The sequence below is a fragment of the Theobroma umbraticum genome, unplaced genomic scaffold (genome assembly GCF_002168275.2).
Source record: "Theobroma umbraticum cultivar Fairchild unplaced genomic scaffold, ASM216827v3 scaffold_30.0, whole genome shotgun sequence".
NCBI classification, from domain to species: domain Eukaryota; kingdom Viridiplantae; phylum Streptophyta; class Magnoliopsida; order Malvales; family Malvaceae; genus Theobroma; species Theobroma umbraticum.
Window position 1 is genome coordinate 10980771 of NW_018397254.1, and position 17465 is coordinate 10998235.

At 31.5% G+C, this 17465-nt stretch overlaps 1 protein-coding gene across 1 annotated transcript; it reads left to right on the forward strand.

Moving 5' to 3' along the window:
- The first annotated feature begins 3646 nt into the window (after positions 1–3646).
- LOC110419285 (transcription factor MYB15-like) lies at positions 3647–6781 on the forward strand. The gene is made up of 3 exons (XM_021432276.2): positions 3647–3829; positions 4304–4433; positions 4681–6781. Exons 1-3 carry the CDS (start codon positions 3697–3699, stop codon positions 5201–5203), a joined length of 786 nt encoding a protein of 261 aa, XP_021287951.1. The 5' UTR covers positions 3647–3696; the 3' UTR covers positions 5204–6781.
- The last annotated feature ends 10684 nt before the right edge of the window (positions 6782–17465 follow it).

The window sequence follows — 17465 nt, forward strand, 5'->3', positions numbered from 1 at the left end:
TTTCCATGTTAAGAGACAATTCTTTTATTTTAAAAATTCACCAACACTAACTCTATCTATAAAGTTTAAAAACTTTACCTACAATATATAAAACAATAATCCAATAAATAAGGATTCCACCATCTTGCGTTAGTATAATATAAGGGGAGCATAAATTGCTGCACTAGCTTCCTTAAGGGTGTTTTGGTTCGTAGAATGGAATAAGGTGGGAATGAAATAACCATTTTACGAGAATAAAATAACGAAGAAATAATTATTATATAGTTTTGTTCATAAGAATGAAATAAGATAGAAATTACTATTATGATTTATTCTAATGCTTAACTGGTAAGAATAATTTTAGGAATAACCAAGTAATAAGTGATAAATAACAAATATACCTTTTTATTATAGTATATAATTCTTTTATTTTAAAACTTTATTTTTAATTTGAAAATATTAAAATATTAGTAATTTATAATTAAAAATTTAACTTATTTTTTGTAATTAAAATTTTAATTTAATTTTAAAAAATAAAGTATTAATTTTTAACCTTTTTTTTTTGTTTTTCTGTTCTAGTATTTTTATTTTTATTTTTTTATCTTTTCACTGGCCGACCACCAAAGATGTGACTGGTGTAATGAAGTGCCGATTTGGTACTCCCTGTGGCTGGATCTTATTGCTAGAGCACTAGATTAATGTTTCTCGCCACTGGATCTAATTTGGGTGGCTGGATCTAATTTAGGAGCACTAAATCAGCACCTTTTTGCGACTGAATATGGTGAGGGAACTCCAATTAATGTTTCCTGCAACTGGCACGGTGCTTCTGCTGCGCTCCATTAAAGGACTTTAGAGAACAAGGAAAGAGGTAAAAGATGGGTAAGGAGAGAAGGAAAATGTGAAAATTTATGATGGTAATTTTTAAATTTATTTAAAAGTAATTTTGTTCAACAAAATTTTTCACTTATTCTCTCACCTTTGGAATAACTATTATTGAGGTTCTTTTGGTAATGGTTGTTTAGGTTTCTTCAGGAATAATTATCTTGAGGAATGAAAATTCCTGTGAAACAAACAAATTAGTAAAATGCATTTAGAAATATGGGGAATGACTATTCAATTCCTCCAATCAAACACGAGGTAAGAGATTCAAGTGCAGTTGAAACCATAGAGAAAACAGAGTCTTGTGCAACTGACATTAGAAGGGAAGCACAAGTGCAGGCTGCTGTTGTCTTAACAGGATCAAATGCAGCCAAGTGTGGAAGGAAAGTAACAGTGTTTACAGATTTAGATGCAACAAATTATGAAACTTTATCCCAAAGTTGAATTCAGATTTATTTTATTGTTCATCGGGTTTCTATCGATTTGTATTTAAATATCTTATCCATTGAAATATATATAATTACTATACAAAGTCATGAAAGACAAAAATCACCAACTAATATGAAATACTTTCCACTACCAAAAATTTTACTACATTAAAGAATTCTTGGGACCACGTGATTTTTACACAAATATTAATTGCAAACCAGTATGAAATCTTGTATAATATTCCAACAACTCTACCGTCATAAAGATTAGAAAATTATTGCTCACATCATTAGCATGATGTCACCTGCTTAGCTCATATGCATGCCGTTTTCCTAGCATCATCTTGGAGATATATATATTTGTATATTTTCATGTGTGTTTTCCGAATGACAATATTAATGAAAGTTTTTAAAGATCAAAACCTATAAATACCTACAGTAGTAAATATTTAGTAATACATCTATTATATGTTCTGAAATAATCCTGGCTAGCTAGGTTTTTTCTATACATACAAACATGTGATGGGATCAATTTAGCAGGATTAATCCCTTCCATTGATAAATAATTTTGTGCATTTCTAGCAGAAAACTGGCGAGCTTCTATAACCTAATCATGACTTTTCCTGCTGAAGAAATTAATCATCACATATGCGTCCTTTTTAAAGACAAAATTTGTTGGATTCTACTTGGATGAATTCACAAGTAGTAAACCAATAACTTTTAGCCAGCTGCTTAATAAAATCCAAATTTCAAAAAAACGTTTAGCTAGCTGTGGGAAAAGGTTGAAAGGTATTTCAACATGTGAATCTGATGCTGTATAGTAAATACTAATATTTCAAGCATCGCTTTGTGCATGAAGAAACAAAGTCAGATACACGTAGATGACTTTTTAGCCTTCTATGATTGTCCCTAGCCAGTAGATGTATTTATCAGTTTTTGGGTGTATATTTCTGTAGACTAAAAAATACTATGTGACTGCAGCTAGTCAATAGGTGACAAAAATTTTCTAACTTTTCCTATCTATTGATAATGATAATGATAATGATTCCTACGGTCATAATCTTGGATTGTTATGGTCATAATCTTCAACAAGTGGCAAATGCGACAAATAAAGTATTTAATGTTGATTTTTAGTTTGTTCAATTGTTCACAGCCGTATTATGTTGAAAGTATTCCCTTTCACACAGTCTGGTGCATTATTAATGCAAAACAGACGAAAAGATACAATTTTGCAAACGCGTAAGGTGGACATAAGCTATTACTGAAAATTACTTTCTGCAAATATTAAAGTATTAGGAAATTGGATTGGTTTGTCCTTTTCAGGGTAAGGTTATTCCACATATAATTTATGTGATCTGTCTGCCTGTTCCTGTCTATTTACAAGTCAAGAAATTTCATTAATTTCTCGTCTCTCCACCATGTTTTATCATGACTGGATTTTGATGAGCATGTAATGGAATCGATAAAGAAGTAATCGGATCAAGTCAATTTTTATTTGGTCAACATTTATTATCTTTTTGGCATGACAGGAAAGACTTGGTTTAAAATTAATCTTAATATGTATATATATGTCAACCACAATTATGGATGAATTACAAAAATTTCTGCTGAAGCGTCAGTTAGCCAAAAATAATTAGAATTAGTTGTGTAAGCAGAAATAATTAGAGCGTGAAAAGATACTTGGGCTAGAGTTTTAATTTCATTGCAACCTAATCTAAATGACTCCATGCATGTTTCTTACTTTAATTTACCACAATAATCTTCCAAAGATCAACATAGTATTGTCGATAGAAAATAGGGTCGAAGGGGATCGATTGATCTACAGAAATAAAAAAAAGGTGAATCTATGCATTATGTATGCTGCTATGACATATTGACAAGAAGAATACGAATTGCATATGACCCAAGTATAAAGACCTAAAGCAAGAGCTAGAAACAAACAAAACGAGTCGTGATTCATGAGACATATGACTTTTTTGCCTGGGAAGATTGATAGTTTGATACAACTTTTAACCCCCACATGGGTGGATAAGAGGGTGTTGCGAAGATCACAGGGATTCACTTCACCTAGCTTGAAGTTTCCCTCTGTCCATATTTATAAATTTCATATTTTCCTTCTCATGTGACCTATAAGAAGTTTCCTCGTTCACTCTTTTTACAATTATAATAGCCTGAAAGGCTTTGTCAGTCCTTCTAAAAGGGACCCAGGTCCTTAATATATGGAGTTAATAATTCTAAGTAGATCTACACTATTAAAGTTTGGAGGTTGCAAGTCGACATCACTAGTCTAAACACGTTTCATTTTCAAAACAAGGGTAATGGGTATTTAAATGAAAGCCGATCTGCATACAGCTGCGCTTGGGAACTTGACCTTGAAGAGAGTAAAGAGAGAGAAAGCCAGAGCTTGAAGATGGTGAGAGCTCCCTTCTATGATAAAAATGGAATGAAGAAAGGTGCATGGAGTGCAGAAGAAGATGATAAACTAAGATCTTATATTCAGAGATATGGCCACTGGAATTGGCGTGAACTTCCTAAGTTCGCTGGTACAGTTTCATTCTTAGTTCTTACTAGAACACTCAAATAGTAGAGAGAATTTACAATGTAATCCTATGATTTTATGGAGGAAACGATGGCTTTTCACTAAAGTGTTTTCTAGTTTTCAATCATCTTAACTTGTTTTGAAGTTTAATTGTAAAATGAAAGGATCATTTCCGGAAATCGATACAAGGTTTGCTCTTCTGTCTATCTTTTGAAGATCACAAGCAGAGAGAATATTATTTTCTGAATTTCTTTTCTTTTCCGTTTTATTATGTTGGTATCTTTTCACACAACTTCATTAATCTTTTTCTAAGGCAAGTTATTTTGTTTGTTTAACGGAAAAACCTAATTAAGTGTTTCAGGCTTTTAGCATTAGTTCGAATTATGTATGGTATCTAGTTAAGTATTAATTTGGTATAAATAAGAGCTCTCTCCATGTTCATAATAAAAATGAACTAATTTTGCTAAATCTTGTGCAGGTCTTAAACGGTGCGGAAAGAGTTGTAGATTAAGATGGATGAATTACCTCCGGCCTCAAGTAAAACAAGGGAACTACACTGAAGAAGAAGATGCCTTGATCATGAAATTACATGAAGAATTGGGTAACAGGTTAGAGCCAATTTTAAAATGTTGCTAAGCCCTCGAGATAAGGGGGAAATCTAAAACAAGTTGAATTTATCATACTGGGAACATCACAGTGCTGTGATTTAGAATTCAATAATCTACTAGATAGTGCGCAAGCGATTAAGTCATTCTACGTTAATTTAGTCGACACCTACGCGAGCATGTAATTGTCATTTTTGCGGATGCAAGAAATTAACTTAACATCTATGATATATATAATTCTTATGTACAGATGGTCCACGATCGCTGCAAGATTACCTGGAAGAACAGACAATGACATTAAAAATCACTGGCATACTCATCTAAAGAAGCGTGCAAAGCGAAATCCAATAACATCTGATGGGAAGGAGTACGCTAGTACAACTTCCCAAACTGAGGCCACCCACAACTCTGATGGTGAAGGTGAAAGCATAATTATTGATACTCTCCCCGGTATGATCATAGAGAGTTCACCCTTGTCTCCTACAACATCTTCAAGTACCGAATTGTCCTCTTTCAGCTCCGAAAGTGGATTTATATCCAGCTTAAGTATTGGTGCCACGGAAGATATTTGTCTTCCTTCCTCAGAAATATATGAAGATCAAAGCAGTGGAGATTTCTGGAGTGAGCCCTTTGTAGCAGACAATATCTACAACCAAGACGGTTACCCATCATCCTTGGCAAGGGGTGAATTTGAGCTGCCATTGCCTGATGACATGTATTTTGATGAGTCTGCGGATTGGCTCTATCAAGTTCTGATGCATGAATTACCGTAAATTTACTTTTGGTTATTGGCTATGCTAGCATGTTAAGTATATTAGTACTATATTGCAATTGTAACTTAAGGAGTAACTAAAATTATCATAGTCATAACTTATTAACATGCATGCTGCTTGTCTCTCATTTAATCAGACGTTTTAAACTTCCAAACAGTACTCAGAAAATGTTCAACATATCGATTATGCTTGCGTTGTAGCTAGCTAATTGGAAGTTGGAAGCTTAATCCCATAGGCCACAACCAGAACAAAAGGTCTGTTTAATTTCTTCCTCTTGTTTTGGGGTGCTTGTGGATTCTTCAACCTAACTAAATCAGATCCCTTTTGCGATCAAAAGAGCAAACTCGATTTTGGATGTATGTTTTCTGTCTCAGATACCTGACCGGGATGATCATTATATATATATATATATATTGCTACTATGGTATTGATATTGCTTTAGATTAGTAGACCTAGGAGTTATAGATTTAAAAAACTTATATATACATTATATTAAGATAACGAGGTAGGCAACAGGTTCCTAGGAAAGAGAAGAGATACGCATGTAATTTTGTGCAAGCTCAGGAAAGAGTTGACGCTTGCCTCGAGAAGCTACATGTATGCTTGCTGAGTTTGTATATAGGCCTAGGTAGAGTGAGCTTACTCTTCTATAGTTGGATCGCTGAGAGATCTATAACCATAGGAGTTCCTTTTGTTTAGTTTCAAATGATCTTCTTCGTTGTTGCTTGTTTGTTCATTTACTATCTAGTGTTTGTTTCAAGAACCTTCCAGATGAAGGTTCTCGTTGCGGATTTGTTGCCTAGTTTAGGGATACACGATTCCCTTATATCTCTTCTTGAGGGCTTTTGTTAGTATTTCCTTTTTTGGTGCTAGTACTTTGTTAATTTGGTCCTCCTTAGTGCTTACCGAGGTTATGTTTCCTTGCCGAAGTCAACGCCAACCATGTACCTTGGCTAAACTAGAGGTCAACTTTGTTTTTGCATTGAGTTAAGCAGTTGCATCTTGAGAGGACATCTTTTGGTAACAACAGTTTTTATTCTCTTGACCAATTCTTCACGTCTTTGATAATTTTACTATATGGGCTTAGCTCATATGACTAACGCAAGGTGAGATAAAAATCTTAAGTTTAAGCCGTAGTTCTTATATATATATATATATAAAAGAAAAGAGTGTCTGATAATTTTCTTTTGTCTAAGTTCAGGGTAGCCTCAGCCTGACAGATTCATACACATGTGCAACCCGACTCACTTTTATTTTAATGTTATTGGATTATGGGTTCGAATGGTGCTGGCTGACCTTTCTCTCGGTAGGAATGTGAATGATGGGAGAAGGCAGAGGTTCTTCTGATTTGGATGTATAAATAATATGGAGGTTGACCTTGACAGGATGATCTTATGATCCTCTCTGGGATGTTTTTTTACAATAGGGAGATGCTTCTCTGTGGAACTGCTGCAAGATTGATTTTGCTATGTGCCCATAGATATTTGTATTTTTGTTTATATCTTTCAAGCTAAGACAAATTAATTTAATGTTATCTAATTATTTTTCTTTATATTTTTATGATAAATAAATTAGTTTAAAATTGATTTTACAAAAAAAATTGGTGTATTAGTATGATTAAGGTTGTTATAGTAATAAAAATAAATGAGTTCATGAAAAGGAAATATAAATGAGTAATAAAAGTTTCCCCAAAGATCAAAGAGATTTGAATTTCATTCTCTCTATTAAAAGATATCGCTGATAGAAAAATATTTATATTGATAAAAAAAATAAACATTAAACCATGTAGAAAAGGAATTTTTCCGGAATATATACGGGTAAGCAAATATGTATTACGCACAATAAGAATTTTCTGAACTATAAAAGATTTATGTAATGAGTACATTGAAAACTAATCAAAGATTTCTTGTTCAGAATAAATGAAATATTCAAAGATTTTGAAAAAGGTTAAACAGTAATTATATAATGCTATGCGTTGGGAACATGAATTTAAGAGGGTGGATTTGGATTTGGTTTGGTACACAAATGGTGAGAATGTAGATAAAGCAATTAGTTAAGATTCAATGTATTTATGTAATTGACAATATAAGAAGATGAATTTCAAATTCACAAATTTGAGCCAAAATAATTAGAATTGACAAGAAAACACAGAAAAGCTATGAAAATTTGAGTTCTAATTATGTCTTGACTCTTGTTTTGTTATTCATTTTTTCCCTGGCTGAACATAAAAAGTCTTGAGAAATAGTATGAATTAATCTCGCTTTTCTAAACAAAATTGTCTTGGTCCGAAAGAGTCAGCAATTCAACAGGAAGATTTTTGGAAGTCTTATTGTATGACATAGATTTGCTAGCTTTTTTGACGCAAATCGGAATCTCACATGACTCCGAAACCTCTGCCTCCATGTTCCGTCCAGCTCTCACAAAATGCCACTGCTGAACGCATGCCACGTGATGCCTGTGCTGGAACTGCAAGCCCCCTACTTCATCGCCGATGACATACTCTTCCTGACATATACCGCATTTGACATCATCCTTTTCACCCTCACAGCTGCCATTTCCATCCTCTGAACATGTTGCCTCACAGATGCTTTTTCTAAGCCATTTTGATTCCTCGTATGACTTATTATCTATGCTGGTAATGTGTCTACTTTCTTATTACTAATTAATACATATTTGGTTTTTATTTATTTCCCTTCTCTCTCATATTTTGGTTCTTATCTCATATGTGAGATAAATGGTGTGATATTTCTTTCATTGCTTTTTTCTTTTTTTTGGCTTGGTCAAAGTCAATTCATTTTATTAATAGATGAAATATGTAAAAGTCAGGCCATTGGCCAAGGAAACGCCAGAGCGCCATAGAAAGCAAATATCAAAACATAACCTGCAGGCAACATATTCCGCTAATCGAATACAGAGAAGAAAATAAAGGAGTCTGCTCCCGCTCCCAATTAATTACAGTGCCCAGAGCAGAGCAATCACAATTACAATCCACAATCAGGCACAAACACAGTCATACCTGCTTCAGCAACCACCAATCATGCCAACACCAGAACAAGTCATGTAAACAGGTTTGAATAAAAGCAGAACCTGCATATCACATGCCTGCACGGCCAAGCATAAAAAACATTGCATCTCTATTGGCAATTGCCTAGCCAATCCCAACCCTGGCCTCATCTTGACTGCCTGTTCCAGTAGTCATCCTTGCACTTGATTTGTCAACATTTATTTCCTTGTAGACAATCCATTTTGTCGGGCAGATTTAATCGCCTCCCTTTTTATTTTTTGTTTATTTATTTTTCTTTTCTTGATGACTAAATAATTTATGTCCTTTTAAGCCCAAGTTATTTTGGGCCTTGTTCACATCAGACCGGGTTTTGAAATTGAGTTTTGGGTCCACTCCCATATTTTTTCCTTTGAACTGGGCTTAAATTATGTTCCCTTATTCTTAAGAACCCATGAAGCCCAATGGCTTTTTCTCTAACTATTTCTTAACTATTTTTATTTTTGTCAAAGCTTTTAGATAAATATTTAAAACACACAAAAGTAAAAAAAAATACAAAAAGGAAAAAAAAAAGACAAATAGGGAACGTGAGCTAGACTGCCCTAGTAACCAGCCTTTTCTTTCCTCTCAAATTGCAACATAGAGTCCAAAATAGTATCAGCTCCTACCTTTTTTCCCCCTCATTATACCCCCTTTTTCCCTTCATTACAAGAAAATTAGACAGGAAGATATTAAATACCATTTTAGATTATTCGAATTTGGTGATCGAGAAATCATCATCGATAACGATATCAATGAATATCTTATTATAGAGTACTTGGGGGTAATTAATCCGATTATATAAAATTAAAATATCTTATAATCAGATTTGAAATGCATTCAGATAGTAATTTTACTATCTATATTAAGTTTGAGCAGGATTCAGGTATCACTTATTGGGTACATGCTACTTGAACCTGATTATATTAATATTTTGGTTTTGGCAGGTACCCGCTCTGAACTCGAATCTTATACCCATTTATATAATATTTTATTAATATTTATATAATATATAATAGATAATTAAATTAAATATGTAATTTTACCAATTTATGAGTAATTCATTTTTGAAGAAATTGATAGATATATTAATTATACATGATTGTTAGTCAAATTATTAATATGATGTTATTAATATATTTAAATTAAAAAACTATTAGATTATTAGTTATGTTTAAATAATATGATTATCGTGTCATATTACAAGAAATATAATTACTATTATATATATATACTTGTAATATAAATATATTTACTTTCTATTTTGTATTTTACAAAAATTATAACTTATAAAATTATTTGTTATAATATATATACCTATGTTTATGTAACCTTTTATAATATATATACCTAAAAGGAAACTGTGAGATTAAAACAATTTTGTAATTTATTTTTTTTAATTTCATGTAATTAGGGACAAACTTATAGAGTTAATTAAATTAATTCATGAAAGTATGATTATTGATCTACTTGTAATGTCTTTTAATATATATTTTATATATTGTGTTAATTTGTAAGAAATATAATTACTATTATAAAATTCTAATATAAACATATTTATTTTTTATTTTGTGTTAATATTACAAAATTATAACTTATAAAATTATTAATTATAAATATGTATACCTTTGTTTACATAAACTTATAATATATATATATATACACACACACACACACACACACACTTAAAGAGAGATTGTGAGATTAGAATATAATTATGATTTGTTTGCTTTAATAAATTTAAATTAAACAATGATTGTTGTAAACTAGTAATTTTATTGTTTGTTTCCTTTTATAAATTTAATTATTAGTGAATGGTATAGAATATGGATGTGAATTGTAAAATATAATTTAATTGTTTATTGATATAGGTTTAGATTCGGGTTCAGGTAATTTGGTACTCATGAAGAGTTAAATAAAAATTTTGAGTAACTATGGGGTAGTGGGTATGTATTAACGTTTGGGTTGGGGTAATAAATTTAAAAAATATTCAGATAGTTATCGAGTTTGGGTACTCTATAATTTAATTGGGTTCACGTACCTCAAAATTAATAGATACCCTACTCGTTGACATCCTTAATCATTGATTGTCTTCCTAATAAATAAAATCTAAGATTTAAACCCCAACCAACTTTATATAATGGAGTTTCCAAACAGAAAAAAAGGCATAAGCTTTGCCAAAACAAAAATCTAGAAAATTTACAAGTGAAAAAAAATGAAAAAACCAACCAACAATCAAAACCCCATCAATATCCATTTTAGCCTTCACCAAAAACAAATTCCAACAACAATAATCCAAAAAAAAATAGATTTAGGATTCATTTTTTATTTTGTGAAAACACAACAAATTCATCCAAAAAATAAGAAAATAGATTGAGATTTGGAATAGGGTTCTCAGATATGGTTCCTTTTTATTTTTTGTTTTTGTGAAAATAAAACAAAAAAAGCAAAGAAAGCTTGTTTAGGCAAAAAAGAAATCAAACTGATCAAAAAAAGGTAAAAGTGTAAGGAAAGGAAAATCGAGATTTAAAGTGGTAAACCTAGCTAACACCGGCCAAATTTGAGCTTTTTGTTTTCTTTTTTTTTTTATTCTCAGTTTTTGTAGATTGAAGAAAAATGAAAGGGAGTTTGGAAAAAGAAATTGATTAAATAAAAGAAAGGGAATTGAAAGGTTATTTTTTGTGATTCTTCAATGTTGATGACCAGCGATGATTGACGAAGCTAATTGTAGCTACTGATCAGAATTTGGGTTTGGGGTCGAAATTTGGATTTTGGGAGAGGTTGGAGAAATAAACCAAGGGAGGTAGAGAAAGGAAGGAAAACAAGAAAATGAGAAACGTAGGGTTTGAAGAATATATATATATATATATATAATGTGACAAATGGTGTTGTTTTAATGAGTGAGAAAAGAGAAAAAATGAGAGAGAAAAAGGCTGAATTCGATAAGCTTGAGATGCATTTGGATATTGAGCCTATTAATGCTTTCTAGAAGTAGACGTAAAGATTAAAAATGTTCATTTGGTTTGTCTTTTCTATTTATATTTTTGGTTTTTTTTTAATTCAATTCACAACCATGCATTTTCATCATACTTTTTTCATGTATGGGATTTGCTTTGAAACAATTTGTGGAAAAGTCGATATTTGTTACATCCATGGAATACCTAGTATGCTTCACTTTTACGTCCATTTTGTACAAAGAAGCCTTTAGTTTGAGATTCAATAAGAGGAGATTCACGAAAAAAGGATGACTATTTGGCGAAAGGTCATACACCTACACATCTGGAGAGGATTTATCTCAATCTTTGGCAAAATGATCTTTATGATTTGTTACATATGGGGTAGTGGAAGAGATCCTAGCAAGAAAATTCCAAGAAAAGTATAGGCATATTGCATTGCTTCTCCATGTTAACATAGACAACTAGTTGATTAGAGCTATAATCTAATTTTGGAATCCATTCTATAGATGCTTTATTTTTAAAAAAATGGATATGATACCAACAATTGAAGAGTATGTGTCATTACTTGGTTTGCATATCTCAAGTTTGGTTAAGGTGTATTGAAGAAAACATAAATGAGCTTTTGTAAGAAGCACACAAAGATAATAGTAATTAATGTGTAAGAAGTGGATGCACAGGTAAAGAATAAGGCAGGAATATTTACATTTTGAGGAGTTTCTTTTGGGATTTTATCTCGCAACACCTTAGTGATGGGTAAGGCATGAGCATAGTTGCTTTAACGATTTGTGGTTTGGCCATTTTTTTGAAAAATTTAAAAACACATTGGAATAATTATCATTGATTTCTATCAGTTAAAATTTTACCAAGTATATGTATCGAATAGACAGTATATTAGTAAATAGAGTATCGATCTCATAGGAAATTGAGCTAAAAGTTTACTAAGAACTAAAATTATCTCAAATTAATCTTATCCAAACAATATCAAAATAATATCAAATCAAAAAGTTATAGCAAAATTAAACGAAGAAAAATCAAAATAATAAATATTCAAATAAATATCAAATCGAACAAGCTTAGAATTACAATATCCCTCACACTTCATCTAAATCTTACCTCTTTTCCTTAACTTAATTCAATAGTTTGAATTGCTAACCTAGAGTCCTAAATTATTTATAAGTGTCTTCCGACTCATCTTATAAAAATATCTATTTTAACCAAAAATACTATATCCTATGTGAGTTGAAATTAAAACAGATTCATTAAGTTCAAGCTCTAATCTAGCTACATATGGCCTATAGGTATATCCCTATTCTATAGGCAAATCAAGTAATATGATCATATGCTATCTCAATTTTAGTCTACACTAAACTCCCTTTCCCAAGTTTGTTTAGGTTCCTAAATCAATTTAACTAATGGCCAAGTAATTAAAAGTATTAAGAACAAATTGGAATAAACAATTCAAATTCCATTGAAAATAAGCAAGAAACTGATTAAAAATTTAGATTACATGTGAGTTCAATGGCAATCCTAGAAAAATAAATTAGCTCATAATATCTAATAAAGATAATATCCAAAGAAATTTAGCCATGAATCCAAGTCAAAGAAAATAAGAAAAACACAAAAGTAAGAGAGAAAACTAATAGTTAGAGCTTTGTGACCTTGATTCTCCCTCCAATTCTCTTATTTTCTAGCTTTGTTCTTGGCTTCCAATCTCCAGAATAGTTGCTTGCTGACTCTCTTCAAAATCTCTGAAAAAGGTCCATTAAATAGGCTCCAAATAACCTAATTTTTAAAATCCTGTCAACTTCTTTTATTTTTGGAAAGTCACCCAACGCTACGGTGCTACTTCTCCAGCGCTGAGCTCTCTGAAAATTTTGTATGTCTGCTTCCTTTCATCAACGCTGCAGCCTTGTTCTCCTAGTGCTGTGGTAGTCTATCAATTTCAAATGTGAGTTTCAACCTGAGATGTTCTGAACTAGGCAAAGTAGTAAACATAAAAGTTTTGATCCTGTCTCTTAACTTTCCAATGGATAAAGAATCACATCCATTGGACTCTTGGATTGAAAGATATGCTCCAAATACTGCCTCATATTCAGTCCTTACATACTGCTGCAGTGCTCCGACTTTGGCAAATATTTTGACCATGATGCAATTAGAACTGGGTGAATTGATAAAAATATACATTGTAGAACTTCTTCTTATAATTCTATTGGTCTAAGAATCACCTCATTTGGAGTTTTTTAGAGAGAGATATGGTCAAACTACTGAAACATATGAAGTTATCGCCATACTTACACTGATTTTCATCAAATAAGCCTTTTTCATCAATTTCCTACAAAAACCATAAGAGAAATTAGCAATAACTACTCTTAAAGTAATTTAAAACAAAACAACATAAAATTTAACTAAAATAACTTAAATTAGTCACTTAACAAGTAATCAAACTTAAACTAGAAAAACACCTAAAACGGTAAAATCTGAACTTAAAATCTCAAAGATCTAGCTACTTAAGTCCCCAAAATATATCAAAATAACTCTATATAATAGAGTTATCAATTTCTTCAAGCAAGTTGAGAATAAAGCTTATCCTTTGCTAACAATTTTGGTAGAAACCTAGAGATCATTAAACTGTTGTGAGCAAATTAGAAAGGGGTACTTTATCAGTTGCGTGCATTTTTTATATGTTTAGGTGAAAAGTGACTTCAAACGTTAAAGAAGTAAATTTTGCAAACCTTATCTCTTGACTCCCTTCTCCATCCTAGAGTTTTGCAGAAAAAAGTGACTAAAGAAGATGCTTGAGAAAGAATGGTTTCGAATCTATATAAATACCCAATTTTAACTAACCATTATTTCTTGAAGCATTGTGCTACAAAATAGAAACAAGCATTGAACAATAGTCTAAAAATTACTCAAATTTCTTTCAATTCTTGTTTATTTATTTTTCTTTCTCAATAAAAAAAAAAAGAAAAGTGTTCTTAGAATGTTGGTAATTTAAAAATAAAGCCCCATTTTGCTAAACCCAAAATCATACATGAAAAGAAAAAAAAAAGAGGAAAATGTTCTTATAAAATAAATGGTGAAAAGAATATCAAAAGAATTGGTGGTTGCTATTTGCAAATGAACTCATTCTCATAAACATTCTCAAACTATATCTTCAAACACTCTCAATGCCTTAACCAAGTGGTCTTCATCTAAGTAATGATTAATGTTGTGACAAGGTAAAATTCATTTTTTTCCAAAAACAAAATCTTGCACTCTTGAATTTGATAATTTGATAAGTGTCAAGACTAGCTAGAGCTTCAAATACATTGAAACCATTCAACCTTTTTCAATTAGATCCAAAATGTGAGTTTCTCCACCCATTGCCTAAAGTTGTCTTTCATCCATACTTTGGGACAAGATGATCAGAAGAAGAAAAATCTCTCAATACCTCCAAAACACCTGACTTATAGAAAAAAAAAAAAGATATTTGTTTCTCCTTCATGTGGAAATGCTAACATGAGCAATTTGTGAAATTGAGGTTTGAAGTGAGATCCTCAAAGTTTTGAAAAGGTCATAATTGCTCAAATTTATTGCTTAAGCTTTTGTTTGAGTGGTTGATCAAGGAAAGGCATCCTCAGTGAATTTTTCATTTTGAAAAATTTGAGTCAAGCTTTGAGTTGTGAAAATATAAAAAAAAAGAAAAAGAAAAAGAAGAAAAAATAAGAGAATGGTGAGAAAAGTTGATAGTAACATCATGTTCTTGAGACATTCAAATGATGCCAAACCAAGAGAAAGAAGAAAGAAAAAAAACAATAGAAAAAAAAAATTAACTTTTACTCAAAAATTCATCCCTTTTAGGGATTTCACTTAAAGGTAAGTAACCATATTTGAGATAAGAAATGGCCATGTTTCATTCTTTCATTGACAAATGAGAAATTATCCGTTTGTTACACCTTTGAGCTTATCAAATTCTTTCTAAATGCACCTTAACCAAGGATCAACTTTTATATTGGAAGGGTAAATGTGTATGAGAATCTTGTCCAGAAACAGGGAGAATAAAATCTCATTTTGAGAAAGGAAACACCTTGTATGAAGAGGTGAATGCAAAAGAATTCGAGTTTTAACCCATAAAAAAGAAAAATGAAAAAAATAAGATGATCAAAAAGTGATGAAAAAGAAAAGGAAAATTGTTCGAAAAACATGCTTTGAAAAATATAAAAGACAAATGTCTCAAAAGATTTTCACGTGAATGATCCTTGGTTGATCACCCTTAAATATATGTTTTGAGCCTGTTTACCCATTCGATCATAGTGCCTAATCTTAACCTACATTACTTGCTTTAAAAAGTCCATTTTTATCAAGTGTGGATGCTTAAATTGATGAGCTTTCTTCTAGAAAAAGGCATCATAAAATCAAAGAGGCTTTGGCCTTTTTTTTCTTTACCAAGATTATCCATGTGAATCCATCAATCCATTTTGGATAGAGTTTAAATTTTTTTCAAGTGCATGATGGAATGATCAATGAAAAAAAGATGAAAAAAAAAAAAGACAAACGAGATAAAAAAGAAAAAAAAGGAAAAAGAGAGAAAAATGAGCTTTAAGGTGAAAACTTGAAAAGACAAACTAGAGCAAAAATGGGAACTTATGAAACCACTCATGATTTTGACTGATAAGAAGCACAATCGAGAAATAATTTCAAAGAAACCAGAATGCATTAGAGACCCTCAAAATGTCCAAGAATGTAAAATTCAAGGTCTGTCATAAAATCAATGTTGAACTTGGAACCATTCTCTTTCAAAATAACCTTATAGATCTTATGTCTCTAAAATTGGTCTTGTAATCTATCAAAATGCCACACATCATGAGACTAGAAGAGTCTCAAAATTGATTACAATTTGAAATAAGTCTTTTTTTGAAGAGTTTGATTTTCAAAAAGTGTAAATTTGAGAAAATCATTCAACATTTGTGAGCCTAGACAAAGAAACATCGATCCTTCCTTTTCTCATAAAATAGCGAGAGCTTTTTGTTATGCAACACCTTAATTTGTTAAACCTTTCAATCCATAAAGATCAAATTGTGATTTGACCCACCCGAGTTATTTAAAATAGTAATCACTAATTTTTAAGAGATTCAAATATCACATGTTTTTTTTAGGCTTGGATATTTTATCACTTCAACAAGAAAAATGTGGAATTGATACATTCCTGTTCCAGGATTCAACTATCTTGATCATGAAAATAATTGTGTGGGGCAATTTTGTTGTGATTTTGTCAAAATCAAGATGTTTCTGAAAGCAAAAGAAAAAGAAGAAGAATGATGCGATTAGTTAAGGTTCTTTGGAGGTAAAGAAATTGGCAACTACACAAGAACATCGTTTAAAGATGTGAAACTGAGAAAAATGATCTTCTGAGTGAGGAATATACGGTGCAAAACAAAAGGAAGCAATGCATCATTTGTCCATCATTCAATCGTGCATACATGTCCAATCATGCACATGACCATGCATCATCAAAATTGAAAATTTTCAAACAAATGTCAAGACTAATGCAGTTTTCAATCACTTAAGTGAATAAAGATTTGAGTCTTTAATTGAAAAAGAAGAAGAAAAGTAAAAAACCAAACATGAGAGGATTTCAGCCCAATTTAGTTGGCGTCCAAGATGTTTAAGTCCAATTACATTGGCACGAAAGAGTTTAAGCCTAATTTAGCTAGCATCCAAGATGTTTAAGTCTAGCTATGTTGGCATGAAAAGATTTAAGCCTAATTTACCTAGCATCCAAGATGTTTAAGTCTAGCTATGTTAGCACAAAGAGATTTAAGCCTAGTTTACTTGACATCCAAGATGTATAAGTCCAATTAAATTGACACAAAAGAGTTTAAGTTCAATTTAGCTGGCATCTAAGACATTTAAGCCCAGTTATATTGGCGTGAAGACCATTAAGCCTAATGTAGTTAGCATCCAAGATGTTTGAGTCTAGCTATGTTGGCATGAAAAGGTTTATGCCTAATTTAGCTAACATCTAAGATGTTTAAGTCTAGCTTCGTTGGCACAAAATGGAGTTTAAGCTCAATTTAACTAGCATCCAAGATGTTTAAGTCTAGTTACGTTGGCACGAAAAGATTTAAGCCCAATTTACTTGACTTCCAAGATGTATAAGTCTAGTTACGTTGGCACAAAAGATGTTTAAGCCCAATCGAGCTAACATCCAGGATGTTCAAGTCTAGCTATATTAGCACAAAGATGATTAAGCCTAATTTAACTAGTATCCCAGATGTTTAAACCC

Coding starts and splice junctions, on each gene's coding strand:
- LOC110419285 (XM_021432276.2), top strand. CDS start 3,697: ATGGTGAGAGCTCCCTTCTATGATAAAAATGGAATGAAGAAAGGTGCA. Junction 3,830..4,303: donor TGAACTTCCTAAGTTCGCTG/GTACAGTTTCAT, acceptor AATCTTGTGCAG/GTCTTAAACGGTGCGGAAAG. Junction 4,434..4,680: donor CATGAAGAATTGGGTAACAG/GTTAGAGCCAAT, acceptor TCTTATGTACAG/ATGGTCCACGATCGCTGCAA.